This window comes from Tachypleus tridentatus, chromosome 4 (assembly GCF_004210375.1).
Source record: "Tachypleus tridentatus isolate NWPU-2018 chromosome 4, ASM421037v1, whole genome shotgun sequence".
NCBI classification, from domain to species: domain Eukaryota; kingdom Metazoa; phylum Arthropoda; class Merostomata; order Xiphosura; family Limulidae; genus Tachypleus; species Tachypleus tridentatus.
In genome coordinates, this window is record NC_134828.1 from 81,520,884 (window position 1) to 81,535,697 (window position 14,814).

General features: G+C 34.9%; 1 protein-coding gene across 1 annotated transcript in view; it reads left to right on the top strand.

The window, feature by feature from the left end:
- Positions 1-14,814, top strand: part of LOC143249545 (cell adhesion molecule Dscam1-like) — a 117,796-nt gene that overhangs the window by 65,782 nt on the left and 37,200 nt on the right. The window contains exons 11-16 of the mRNA XM_076499571.1: positions 581-757; positions 2,212-2,359; positions 7,331-7,479; positions 9,189-9,320; positions 9,553-9,720; positions 10,258-10,328. Of these exons, the coding sequence (XP_076355686.1) occupies positions 581-757; positions 2,212-2,359; positions 7,331-7,479; positions 9,189-9,320; positions 9,553-9,720; positions 10,258-10,328 (845 nt within the window). The remainder of the gene's footprint in view (positions 1-580; positions 758-2,211; positions 2,360-7,330; positions 7,480-9,188; positions 9,321-9,552; positions 9,721-10,257; positions 10,329-14,814) is intronic.

Genomic DNA, 14,814 nt, shown 5'->3' on the forward strand with positions numbered 1-14,814 from the left:
AGAAACGCATTTTTTTGAGTAAATATTTTTCAACAAAGCAAGGGGGAAAAATAAGTCAGATAAATAAATTAGTTAACAAACACATCTAAATGATTTTTGGTTTTCGCGATGTTTCGAGTAAACTTTCTTCACCTATGACACAGTACGTGTAAGAAAACCGTCTGCTCAAAAAGTGAAAAACAAAGAAACATTTTTATTTAGGCGTGTATGTTAACTTATTACAAGTTCTGAATAGTTACATAAACGTTTTTTTTGTAAATTAAATATACTACATGATTTTATTTCCTGTAAGATTGATCATAAAAAATGTTACTTAAAATAGATTATTTATTAGTTGACTGAGATATGATACAATCGTGCAGAAAACACTTCTCCAGTTATATTAGGGCATTATCAAATCTTTTGTTTTCGTTTTAAAAATCGTATCGCATTAGAACATAAATGCTTTAATTTAAATGGTAGTTAACAAGATGGCTAAGAAAGCCTATTTCACTTGAAAAGTTCACATTTACGTTCGATTGTTTGAAACGCATCAACTTGTTATATTCTCATAACAACTATTGTATATTGTTCGGTACAGAAAAGGATGTTCCCCTGAACTTCAAACCAGTGGTCAGCAGTCCACACCTTCAAGTTTTTGAAAACGGATCACTATCCATTCACAATTCCCAGGAGAATGACGTAGGCTTTTACCTCTGCAAAGCAACCAATGGAATTGGACAAGGCCTCAGCAAAGTTATTAAACTACATGTAAAAAGTTAGTGGGACTTTTTTTTACTGTTGGCGTCCTTACGTAGAATCCCATATTTCTGTTTTCTTATTAATCTTGAACACATTTAATACATTACTGCCCACTAAGGAGTTAGCTGATTTTGAAATGTTGACGTCACTGAACCCAGGTAAGAATGTCGGATAGCCTACCCATTTAACAGCATTCTGTTTTTTGACCTTTAGTTACTAATGTTGAAAAATATAGAATGGCAAATATATTTCGCTTTTAAATTTAAATTTAAAACTTGTATATATGTGTGAATATATTAATGTTAGATCCTGTAAAGCTATACTTCTCAGACCAGGTGATTAGGGCGCTCAACTCACAACATGAGGGTCGCGAGTTCAAATGCCCTTCCCACCAAACAACGCCTTGAGAGCGCTGTAATGTTACGATCAATTCCATTGTTCGTTGGTTAAAAAAATAGCCCTAGAGTTGGCGAGGGTGGTGATGAGTGTGTGTTTGTGTGTTTTTCTTATAGCAAAGCCACAAAGGGCTATCTGCTCAGCCCACCGAGGGGATTCGAACCCCTGGGGTGGTGATGATTAACTGCTTTCTCTCAAGTCTTTCGCTGCTAAATTAGGGACGGCTAGTCCTGGTGTAGCTTTGCGCGAAATTCAAAACAAACAAACTCACCCTGTGGTCCGTTAATCTTTAGAAGTTCATTACTATTTTGAAGAGCTTATAAAACATAAAGACAGGTTTTTATCTAATACTTTAAAAAATGATGCTATTTTCGATAAAATAATAAATCTGTAACTTGTTATTGTTTAACTCAAGAGCCAGTCGAGAACTAAAACGAACGTTTAATACAAACATGGACGTTTCTTGTTCCAGTTTTTAAAGTGACGCCTTAAATTTGGAGTGGCAATCATTTGAATAAATTCTGTTTTTGTAACTAAAAGAATAATAAAACTAGCTAGAATCAATAAGATTAAAATTACTCACATAAAGGTATGTCCGGTGTCACAAAGTTTCTCCTATGCGTCGAAATTTCCCAAGGGTATAAACGAAACGACGGCATTCCATTACTGTTATCAGTAATAAAACCAAGTGGATATAGAAAAAATTTACCCGACAAAAAGAGCTTGGTTGTAACAAAGAAAAAATACAATTTCAAATCATCAAGTTAATTCAATCAGATAAAAAATGGTGGTATAACACTCAGGTAGTATTTCACTAAATATCAGTTTTGGTATAACACTCAGATAGTATTTCACTAAATATCAGTTTCTTTACTGATTAAACCCTATTGTTCATGTGTTTACACAGAACGACATGAATAAAAGAAAGATTTATTAATAAAATATTCCATGCACAAGTTATTGATAAATTATTGGTAAGTATTAGTTCTTAAGTCGATTGTATTAAAAAACATAGTATAGGTTAATACATGAGTATATTCATAAAATAGTATTTTAATATTTTTTTTTTTACAGTTGCAGCACACTTCAAAACAAAGTTCATGGCTGAAATGGTTGAAAAAGGCCACAATATCAAATTGAAATGCCACGCACGAGGAGACCAACCCATAACAATTATATGGCTAAAAGCTAAGCAAAACATCAACTTGCAAGGTGATCCCAGGTCAGTACGGACTTTCACTTTTATATTAAGTGTTGAAAAAAAATTAAAGTAAATATTTAGCTTTCAGTGGAGAGGAATTATTCTTTCTTCGGAGTTGCTTTTCTGAAATAGCAAAACTTATAACTTTTTTTAGTTTTTATGCAATGAAAAATGCCTTTTCTCTCACTGTAATAGATAATACAAGCCTGCGCTTTCAATATTCGTAAAAGTTTTAGCTTTAATAACGGATTTTCCATAATTCAGCTAGGCAGATTTCGCAAATAATATTCATTTCTCTCTATAATGTCAGGATTTTTATACAAATCGGAAATAAAAACCTATTACTTTGATCAAATTATTATTTCGTTTGCCAAAATGAACATTTTTTTATTATTATGCTTTTTAACAAAAACACCAATAAATTGAAGGAACAGGGAAAACATTGATGTCAAATGAGTAGTATGCATTCTAATTCATCCTGATTTTGTGTGTGTGAAATCTATGTCTTTAAGTCACAAAACTATATGTTGTGGTCTTTATTTTATCTATTGAATCTGGAACATTTCGTTGCAATGACCAGCTGTAATCAGCCATCCTGCTGATGTTCCACCTTTCCTGATACCTTCTCTACATTTTCCTGATGTCTTTGTGAAACTTTTACCCTTGTTCTTTCCTGAAATTTTCAAGAAAATATTCAGTATGTGAGTGTAAGAAATGAACTTCCAAGCTCATATTATAATCCAAGTTTTTGAATTTATCAAGTATGTTATTAACAATCTTTTCGTAATAATTTTGGTCCTTGTTGTTTCCTTGAAAAGTGTTAGTAACATCTTTAAAGGCAATCCACTTTTTTTTTTTTAGTTTTATGTGAAGTGGAGGTAATAAGATTTTCTTTGTGTCAACCAAACTTTCACGTTAAACGTTTTTCGATCCTGGTATGAGATTGACTCTGTGCAGTCATTGCTTCTTTATCCAGTGCTGATTTTGTGCTCTGCTGTCCCACTCGCACAAAAAAACGTAACAAACTTTGTATAACTGAATTTTTGACTCAACAACGTACAAAGAACTTATAAGTCACCACAAAGTAGCCAACTATGTTTTGTTTTGTTTGTTTTTTTTTTTGTATTTGACCGCATTAAGAAGTTTGAGATTTTTGTACGTTTTCTTCGGGTGAACCGAAAGAGTAATAGGTTTAGATACATATATGTTACCATTCTGAAGGAGAACACCGTTTTGACTTCTTTTGAGGAATTAATGGACAATCACCACTTACTTGGTTTATAGACTGCAACTCCTATCACTGGTGTTAATTTAGCGATATTGTTGCAATAAACCAGTTGATCTTCTTGAGAAAAGTGTTTATCAACTTTTTCCCACAATTTCTGTACCAGTATAATGATGTTCCTAGAGAACGTAAGCTCTTGGCTCGAAGTCTGGACCACAACATCTCTGAAGAATCCTTTGGAAGACCCAAATCTCTCACCAAATCATTAAGTCCACCGTTTGTGAAAAGTTGTGGCTCGTTTCAGGTTGAAAACAATCCCTATCATCATTTCTATTGACATCAGGTTCAGAGCCAGATAAAACCATATCAAGAGTCTCCAGTGGTGTAGATACAGGTACATTAGGTCCATGAGCAACAGGTCTTATAGCACATTAAGAGTTTGGATAAGAAATTTCCTTTTATTTCGAGTGTTGTAGCCTTGCATGTTACATGAGCAAAAATAGCAGTCATCTCCTTGGTTTTTAGGTTCACACCAGACCACTGAAATCTATAAGCAATGACTTTTTTTTACCTTTAGTCCATTGTCTCAACTCTCCAACATAAACAATACAAACTTTGTACGGAGCCTGTAACTTGTCTTAGTCCGAAGTTTCTTCCAAAATGCGCATAGTATGTTTTTGGACGAATTCTGTAATGTTTTGCTTTGTTTCTTTAGAATAAATTTACCACAAATGTAACAACTTATCTTGGGGACGTTTATACAACCTCTTGTTGACATGGTAATGAATAAATATTATTAAAATGAAAAATAATATCAATGCGCATGTTCATGCAAATACTATCCCGACATGAAACGCCATGTGGCCTGTTAAGCATTTATATGATAGCGGTGTATTTCTCGTGGGTTGTAGAACATAGATAAGACTCTCACGTCGCGATTGGTCTAGAGAAATCCATAGCCAATGGTTGTCAATATTTTGCGCATAACAACATGTGACCCAATTTCAATTAAAATAATTCACTTGTGTAAAACTCTGTACGTGATAGTGAAAAATGAAAATCAATTTCAAATTCAGTATACAAGAAATACTGTAGAACGTTTAAAAATTTGAAGACAATAAAATCATAGCAGGCCTGTGTAATTTATTGATATTTTATCGTAAAGCACCTTATAAGTTCTTGTTCAAATTACCAAATTAGACATCTCTACACCTATAGATTTGACTTAGATTAAATAAATAAGTAATATTATATTATTACAAGTAGTATTCTGTCATAAGACAAAAAGAATATTGTATGTCGGGGGGAAAGTGTCTTACATTTACACTGATTGTTAATTTTGTTAAGACCCACAGGTATATTTGTAAAACGGACTGATCGTGATGCATCACATGTTTTCTTGAGCCCTATAAATGTATATGTAGTCGAATCATGATTAGTCTGAAATACAATAGGTGAGAGCAAATACCTTTACAAATTTCTAAGAGCATGACAGTAGATACCTGTTTAAGAAGGGCGTTGCTGTAAAATTATGTTACTTTGATTGAAGGTTCTGTCATTGGAATCTGTGTAACAGCTGTCGGACTGAGTCTAATCTTTATTATTGTTGGAGGAGTCTATTAGTTGAAACAATCTCCAACTGTACCATTCGGCAGTCGACCACTATTTGAAAAGCAAATCATCTCGTATTAAAAAAAATAAGGCATGAAATTTAGAGTCAACTTCGAATAATGAAAAATTATTTGAAAATATACGATGTAGTGTTAATAGTGGTGTATACTATATCAAGAAAATTGCACATTGTACTTGATTTGGTTTGTAGGGAAGGTTCTCGTGGCTTCTTGGATTATTTTAGGTGCGTTACAAACGTCCAAGGGCCTGGCATGGCCAAGCGCGTAAGGCGTGCGACTCGTGATCCGAGGGTCGCGGGTTCGCGCCCGCGTCGCGCCAAACATGCTCGCCCTCCCAGCCGTGGGGGCGTTATTATGTTACAGTCAATCCCACTATTCGTTGGTAAAAGAGTAGCCCAAGAGTTCGCGGTGGATGGTGATGACTAGCTGCCTTCCCTCTGGTCTTACACTTCTAAATTAGGGACGGCTCGGTGCAGTGAGCTAACAACCTACTCACTTAAATACCTGTTGAAGAATCCGCAAGCGATTGCGGCCCTATGTTCCTTGATGGAATCTAATGGTGATAACTAACTAACAAACGTCCAAAGTGTGCGTGAACAACGTTGCCGATTTCGTTTGCCTCACAAGGACTGGTAGATTATTTTTATGAATTTGACCAAAGTGTTATAATGATAGCTAGATCTTCATTCGATTGAGCATTATTACAATCATCTGCTGATCATGGCTTCAGTTAGTAAGAATGTAGTTCTTTCTTCACTTAATTAAATAATAGATTGGATGTAATATTATAAAATGCCTGTGAATGATATCATATAGTTTATAATAATTCATACAGAAATTTATAAACCTTTTTTTTAATTATATTTTATAGACGAATCATCTGATCTTCACCATAGCTGTCAGTTTCATTCAGTAAAGCTTTTGGGCTTGGTTTTGGTTTTGTTTATATATTGGTTTGTTTCTTTGTTTTTGAATTTCGCCGTCCCTAACTTAGCAGTGTAATACTAAAGGGAAGGCAGCTAGACATCACTACCTATCGCCAACTCTTGGGCTACTCTTTTACCAACGAATAGTGGAAATGACCGTCACATTATAACGCCCTCACGGCTGAAAGGGCGAGCATGTTTGGTGCGACGGGGATTCGAACCCGCGATCCACAGATTACGAGTCGAACTCCTTAACCCACCTGGCCATGCCGGCCCCTTATATATTGGATTGCTTGATTGTAGTTCATATTTGATTTACTTATACTGTTGATTTGCATTCGTAGATTCGTTTTCCCATTTCATAAAATGCATATGAACTGGTTGTTACAGTTGCTTTATATTAAATTCCCAAGGTCAAAAATAAAACTAAAATCGTCTCTAACAACTTTTTCGTTATTTTATGTTTGTGTTATAGTTAAGCGTAAAGCTACACAATGGATTATCTTCACTATGCCCATTATCGTTATCGAAACTCGGTTTTTAGCGTTATACGCGTTCAGAGTTAGCGCTGAGCAACTGGGTGCTATCATCTTAGGTACTTTTAAAATTCTTTTCTTTTCTGCTGGTAGTTTGTTTGTTTCAGAATTTCGCGTAAAGGTGCAATAGGATATCTGCGCATATCTTTGGTTACTTTTTTTCTGAAGAAAAAATGAGATTTGAACTTCACTATTATGGCATCCCCACTGTAGTGAAATGCGGAGAGTGTTTATGAGGTATGCTAAATACTAGGTCACGCCCAGACTGACAATATGGTTAGGTGGTTAGGGCGCTCGACTCGCAATCTAAGGATAGGTCGCGGGTTCGAATCTCCGTCAATCCTAACATGCTTCCCATTCAACCGTAGGGGGCGTCAATCACACAATTCGTTGGTAAAAGGGTAGCCTAAGAATTGGCGGTGGATGATGATGACTAGCTGCCTTTCCTCTAGTGTTACGCTGCTAAATTGGGACGGCCAGCGCATATAGCCCTTGTGTAGCTTTGCATGAAGTTACCAAACAAGCGAAAATCAAACTCTAACAAAGCTTGTTTATTCTTGTGAATATATAACAGTATTACTTTTTATGATTTAAATATTTGTTGCTTTGCTTCGTGTTTTTAGGACTTAAAGTGTTCCCCCTTAATTGTTTGACATTTAAATTTTCCCTCTTAGATACACATTAATAGAGACAGTGTTGTCCTCTGGTGTTACATCTGAATTACTTATCCGCCAAGCTGAAAAACAAGACTCGGCCCTTTTTACCTGTATCGCTTCCAACATGTATGGACAAGATGACACCAATATACAGCTGATAGTACAAGGTAATGAGAACTCTATATTAATAGTGCTTCTTTAAGCCAGGTATCCAAGATTTAGGATGTACCGCAGACCTTTAACACACAACATCATTTCAGAAAGAACTAAAACTATTTTTGGTTTTCAGGTTGAACTAGAATTCAACAAAATGTTTTATGATTTGATGACACTATCGCAAATTTTGACTTATATAGTACACAGTAGTAAACTTTGAAGAAGTACGTGGTGTTGTTATCTTACCCTATTGGGCTAAGATCGGGTATAGTTTGTTGTGTTCTTTTTTTTTTGTTGTTCGCGTTCTTTTCTTTGTATTTAGAGTAGATACGAATACCTTGACTTTGGCATCAGTTGAATAATTCTCAATGGTACTCTACCACTTTCAATGCATTTCATTTACAGTACTGCTTGACAGACCGTGCTGTAGGTTCTAGATGAAGCCCAGACTAGCTATTTCAATAGCTTGTTTTTCAATCTTCAGTCTCTCACTTCTTTGAATGCCACCGACTAACACAGCAGTAGCAGTGCAAGTATAACTTTACTCTGAATGCATTTCTCTGACAGAGTTTGTTACACATTGTTGCCAGGTGAAAGTAATTTGTATCATCAGATTTCTTACAAATGTTTCCGATCGCGTCCATAAAGCCCTCTGGAGCTTTTGAGAATAACACAGTGCTTAGAATCCTTAATACAGTCATGCAGAACGCAAGCAATCGATTGTTCTTGTCAAGAACATTGAAACTTGATGTCTTCCGCCGAGCTTCATAATTTGGAAAGTTTGATGTCACTGTGGATTCGATACCAGAGAACTGTCGAATTGTATAGACATTGTTCCCTGTTGAAGTACTAAAACAACGCCTTTCTTTCACACATTAATTCTTGGATCATGTGCATCATTTTTTCGATGTCATGAAATACAAGAGATCCGTCATCAGTCATTCCTTTTTCTTTCTTCCCGCTTTTAATTTGCTCTGCAGGTATTGGTAAAAGTGTTAGCCAATAAACAAACGATCCGGACTAACTTGAATAATTAGATTCTGCACAATTCTGGGTGCCTGTCCCGTAGAAGCATTGTTAAAACGTTTATTACAGCAAAATATTAAACATGAGTCAAATAACTTTGGTTTAACTTTACTGAGGCGGTGTTAGATAAAATATAATATGCAGTTTACAATCTTAAATGGTATATAAAACAAGTTTAAACTTTTTCTGAGTATACTAAAAGTCTTGAATTTCGGTATATTTTTATGATAAGGGCCCTGCATGGCTAGGTGGTTAAGGCACTCGACTCATAATCCGAGAATCGCGGGTTCGAATCCCCGTCACATCAAACATGTTCGCTTTTTCAGCCATGGGGCGTTATAATGTTACGACCAATCCCACTATTCGTTGGTGAAAGAGTAGCCCAAGAGTTGGCAGTGGGTGGTGATGACTAGCTGCCTTCCCTCTAGTATTATTCTGCTAAATTAGGAATGGCTAGCGCAGATAGCCCTCGTGTAGTTTGCACGAAATTCAAAACAAACTAAAACAATCTTATGACAAATCAAATAATAATATTGATAGTAGATTTACATCAAGATAACTGTGGTTACTGAAGCCAATCATTTGAAACCAATCGTATGTATTTTTTTATACTTAACAGTACTAAAAAGTATAGTGTCGAAGTTTGACTTGTGTAATTTATTATTTATTCCACTATAATTATTGCTTATTTTAGAGCCTCCAGACACCCCTCAAAATTTGCATATAGTTGAACGATCTAGCCGCACCGTTGCACTCAGTTGGTCAGCACCGTACAGTGGCAACAGTGTTATCACGAAATACTTGGTTCAGTGCAAGGAGCAGTCTGGTAAGATAAAGATTGTTGGTCAAATGAATAAATGTTCCAACATCAATTGACCTGCTAACCAGATGTAATAAAAATTATAAGTAAACAGATATAGAGAATGACTACCTAGATTTGTTTTATATGGCAAATATGAACTTTAAGTAGATAAACTAATTAAATTATTATAGCCAAATTGTTATTGCCATAAATTACTTTATTGTCAAATTGAAAATACGTTTCTAATGTTTTATAGCGAAATGGAAGAAGGAAACTTCCAATGTTACAATATCGGGTACAGAGACAAATGCTTTGATCTCTGGTCTTAAACCTTCCAGTGTTTACCATATGAGAGTAATCGCAAGAAATGGCCTTGGTTTCAGCAACCCAAGCGAGGCTGTGGAAGTCAAAACCGAAGGAGAAGGTATGTCCAGGTCACGAGTGTCAAGAATAGTGACACTGTTATTTATTAAAACTTAAAAATAAGTTGAAACTCTTCAGTTTTGGGTAACGGAAACAAAATCCTGGACTTGGGAGATATTTTTAAATTAGTAATTAAAATTTAGAGCACATTGGTGAATTAAATTCACACTCTTAATCAGGTTTCTATAAAACCCATGAAAACAAGCATAATGCAGTATCAACAGTGGAACTAAATGTTATGTCTGCTGTTGTAAGTTAAATACTCTTATCGATTACTTTTTCTTAAATAATAAAAGTTATCATTTTAAAAACATTGAATTTTAACACATAAATACCTTTTACAAATATAGAGTGAAAAGAGCAATTTTGTACAACGTGGATTTATCGTGTTTTTGTCTTCAATATAATAAGGCAATATACGATAAGTGAAAGTCAAGAGAACAGCTTTCAAGGAAAAAATAGATATTTGTGCGATTTCACACCGTATGGAGCAGCTGAGCAATGCCAATTTATATTATTTTAATGTGATTAATTTTAGCCCCAGAAGGCCCCCCACTGAGGGTTCGTGGCGTATCGACGAGTTCAAAATCCTTGAAGATAACATGGAAGGTAAATTTTTCCTTTATTTGTTGAGGATTTATGTGTGTGTATATATATTATATTTATACACGAGTTATGTATTGGGCGTGTATGTATGTATTATCATCGTTCAGGGAAAATGTCGTTTGGGAAAAATAAATTTATCTTCAGCTGTTTAACATACTCTCTATTCGCACGTAAAAACTACACACACACACAACTATTAATAAAATATAAAATGCAGCTCAATAAAATCAGTTAGATGATAACAAAACTGGATGTACAATTCACTCAATATAAAATAAAATAACATGCGTTGGACATGCAGTCTCTCAGTAAGTGATCAATGTTGTAACAACAGATACTGCTTAATGAAACATTTATGAGCCAGAATAGTTTTCTGGGCATCCGTACGATGGTTCCTGCGCTATGCGAGTAAATATATTCTACTTGTAACTTGTATTTATCCATGGATAATAAACTTGGTTATGAAATAGTTGTTTTATCCTGACTTGTCACTTTAGAGTCCTTAAACCCTATTTCTTTAGGGTACATGTTGCCCTTTCCAAAACCACGAATGAATTTTATAGGAGAGAATTGGTGATTGAATATCCTATCTGATTTGAAGATTCCTTTGTGTAGGCCAGTTAGCTGTTTAGTCTTATTCCTCGTCAATGGTAAATGGCGCTTGGACCTAACCTAAATCATGCAACTCATTGGAACAAGGTCAAATAACACTGCACAACAAAGTTTTTGCTTCTTGAACACTGTTGGGTGTTCCTTATAGATTTTAGGCTGCTGATCACGAAACTCGCATCCAAATTTGCCCATCCCGTACCGTTTCATCGAAATTTTTAGTTTTGCTACAATGGAAAAATGATATCAGGACAACTGGAATCCGTCAATGCTTGCTGACTACTGTTGGACACTGCAACGTGATGCACCGGACATTGAATACAAACGAAAATCAGGAGCAAAACACTTCTAATTATGTTGAACTTAATAGCATATTAGAAACATAAACGCAATTAAATACGTTATTGCCGCTAAACAGTTAACTGTCTATTTCTCAGAGTTCCTACGTAATGAAGCAAAACCAAAACTATATTTGTGCATACCCACCAGATATCTGTCACAATCAGCAAAAACTTTTCAGGAAGCAAAATTTAAAAAAAAAAATTGTTGTGCAGTGTAATTTGTTCTGCTTTGGTGGATGATGGGTAACAGTAGAAAGTAACATGTTTTATGTGGAAACAATGTCTAGTCACTTTTTAACTATTCTTCATATTTTTTGTGCTGCATGACAGTAGACTCTAGTGTAGGAGTTAAATGAGGGACTACCGTCTGTGATGTTTAATGAGATATTTTGTATCAACAATAGGAGCCTAAAACTAATTCAAAATTATCATGTTTTTTTGAAATCAAAACTAAGACTCCTCTTACGAGGCAAACATTTTAACAACAGAACTACCACATCTATGAAGATGTAAGTTTTATGACAGTTTCCTTGTAAATTTCTAACTCTGTTTTAGCTATTTTTATTGGAAATTTTGATTTTAAAGATTTAAGTTGTAAAAATTTAAAGAGTTATATAAAGTCGTGCGAAGTTAAAAGCTTTTTGGAAAAGTGAGAAATAAGACAAAGCAGCATTCGAATCTGAATAATTTGGTTTAGAATGTGTGCCTCACAAGTGAAAGCTGCCATTCTAGGCTAGAAAGTTGCCGTCGTAGGGAATACATAACTGACGTAGCAGTGATAAGCCTAGAGAAGACTGGTTTACCGAAAAAAAGTATATTTTGTTAGTTATATTCATTACCACGTTGATAATTATTCTCGCTCTAAATTGATAGCTTACTCTGATCTGAAGTTAATAGGGAGTGGACAGCTTACATAACAGTTTAAAAATGATTTACCTTTCTCTGCATGACAATAGGTCGTGTATATCTACAGGTTGAAAGTTTAACTTAATTGCAGAAGAAAAATGGTGTTCATTTCAAAGTTAATTAAAAATGCAAATATATTTTCAAGCCTACAACTAGGGACTCTTTTATTATTTTTTAAAGTAAACAAATTAGACTTGAAATAGTGTCTACATATTTTCTCAAGCTACTTATTTTAGTTGAATCAAAATAGGGATTTCTAGTTGGAGAAAATAATGTAGACAATATTTTCAGTTTAGTTTTCAGTTCATAGTTTTATTCTTGAAAATGTGATATTTTCATTTTAATTCAACTTGTTCCTATATTTTCTCGACGACCCCTACTTCCCTTTTTAAACGAACGGTTTTTAATTCTTCTCTTAACCTTCATGTATATTTATTAAGAATAAATTTTAAGCTGCGTGCGTGTACATGCATTTAGTTGAATATTAAGTTTTTAAACAGTTTACTGATACATTCTTTTTTTACCACCCAACCATTATTTACCGAACCAGGTGGTTTTGGTGCCTTAAGGTTTTGTGTAAACATGCGTTTAAGAAGATTCGATTACAAAGAAAGTCCCTCACGACAATATCGCATATATTACATACTTTTAGTCACGTAAATCAATTTTCAGTAAGAAAAAATCAGCATTTTAAATTGATCATGGATACTGGCAGTGTTTCATAGATATGTCTAGGTTTTGGTGAAAATACGCACCTAATTTTGGTGTGATTTATGAAAAAAATGTGAATAATAATAAAATAATTGTGAAACACCCAGTCACAATGCCAGCAAAGTATGAAAATCATTAGAATGAATTATTATTCACAATTAAATAAAATTGTTATGATAAGCGTTAGAAAACTCTCCCCTCGCTAGTACAGCGGTAAGTCTAGGGATTTACAATACCAAAATCAGGGGTTCGATTCCCCTCGGTGGGCTCAGCAGATAGCCCGATGTGGCTTTGTTATAAGAAAAGTACAATACAATAGAAAACTCGTTGAAATATTCGCAGGAAGTACAACAGTGAACTTGAGAAATGATGAACCCTCATCGTGGCAGTTTGCATTTAATGTGATACAAATTGTACGTATTTTCCAATTACTGTGCATTAATAAAACACTGGATTTTTTAATAACGGAAAGTGAAAAATCCATCAAGGTGAAAAACGAAGGTGTTTAAATGAATTTTAAAACTACCTTACAGGATACTCAATATTGTATTCAATTACTACTGTACAGCTTTCAGTAAAATATTCATAACCGTTTTTTTTTCTGTAGAGGTTTGTAAAACTAAAATAATATAAGACTGAATACACTTCTGCACGTTGTTTACACAAATAAAATACTTAAGTGTTTCCGAATAATATAAAATGGAGCATTTTCGACTAATATAACGGTGCTTAAATGAATTTGAAGAGCTTACTTTAGTAATGAAGAACTTGGAAAATTTAAGAGGATTGAAATCTCTATTTTAAAAAATCAACTTTAAAATAGCCATACAACCTTGGTAGGAGTTTGTTTAGTAGCTGTACATAGATTTTGGTGCAGTAAACCTAGCCGTTTTGCCTGTAGGTTTCAGTGCTTGAATGGCTTTGAAGAGAAACTTGGCAAATAGCGATAAAAAACTGAATTTCTTATTTTTCAAGAATCGGAAAATCCTATGGCCTGTGCAGGAGTTTTTAATAGGTTTGAATATAATAATCAGTCATTCTTTTTCTATACTTGTGGTCCCCCGCTAGTACAGCGGCATGTCTACGGAATTATAGCGCTAAAATCAGGGGTTCGGTGGACTCAGCAGATAGCCCAAGGTGGCTATGAAAACGCACACACTCTAGACTTGTGAAACAAGAATGATATAAATATGAAGAACAAGTGGATGAATTTGCATTTTCTAACAATCGGAAAAATAAGCCTTTTTTTTGCTATCGTTAATATTTTAACTGCTTTAGCTCTTGAGATAAACGGTTTTGAGTGTTGTTTCAAAAACAAGTTTACTTTTAAAGATAGTTTTGCCCATTTTAAATTAGAATTTTTGTGATATTCATGGGCAATTGTATTATGAACCACTATCGCGGTTCATTATACTGGTTCAGTCCCTCCTTGCGCCCCTTGGTGTGGATTCCTGAACGTGGTGAGGGAATCTTCCAGGGAAGGTTCTTTTTTCAGTTTACCTCCTCTGGGTTCTAAACATCCACTCGGGTTTGCCATGCATAGTGACCCGTGAAGGGGAGGATCCTGGGGGTTGAAGGGTCCAGCCCTAATGCACCACTTTGGTTTTGAATTCCTGTAGACGGGCGGCCTTGGAATGGCTGGTCCACTTTGGCTAGGGTCAACGAAGTACCAGTGTTGGATGGTCCCATCAGGTGTTGTGGACATTATATATGATGCTGGTGTTTGGGTATAGTGTTCACGAAACCAATGCATCCCCTCGTAGACCTTCATGGTAGATGGGGTCAGTGGGCACTGAAATGTAGCTTCTTTGTTATGGATACTCCTCTTTCTAACAAAATAAATAAAAATGAAAGAATTGAAAAAAACAGATCATTGGAAAAAATCACGCAGGGACGACTGCTGTACAGTCAACATTACAGCC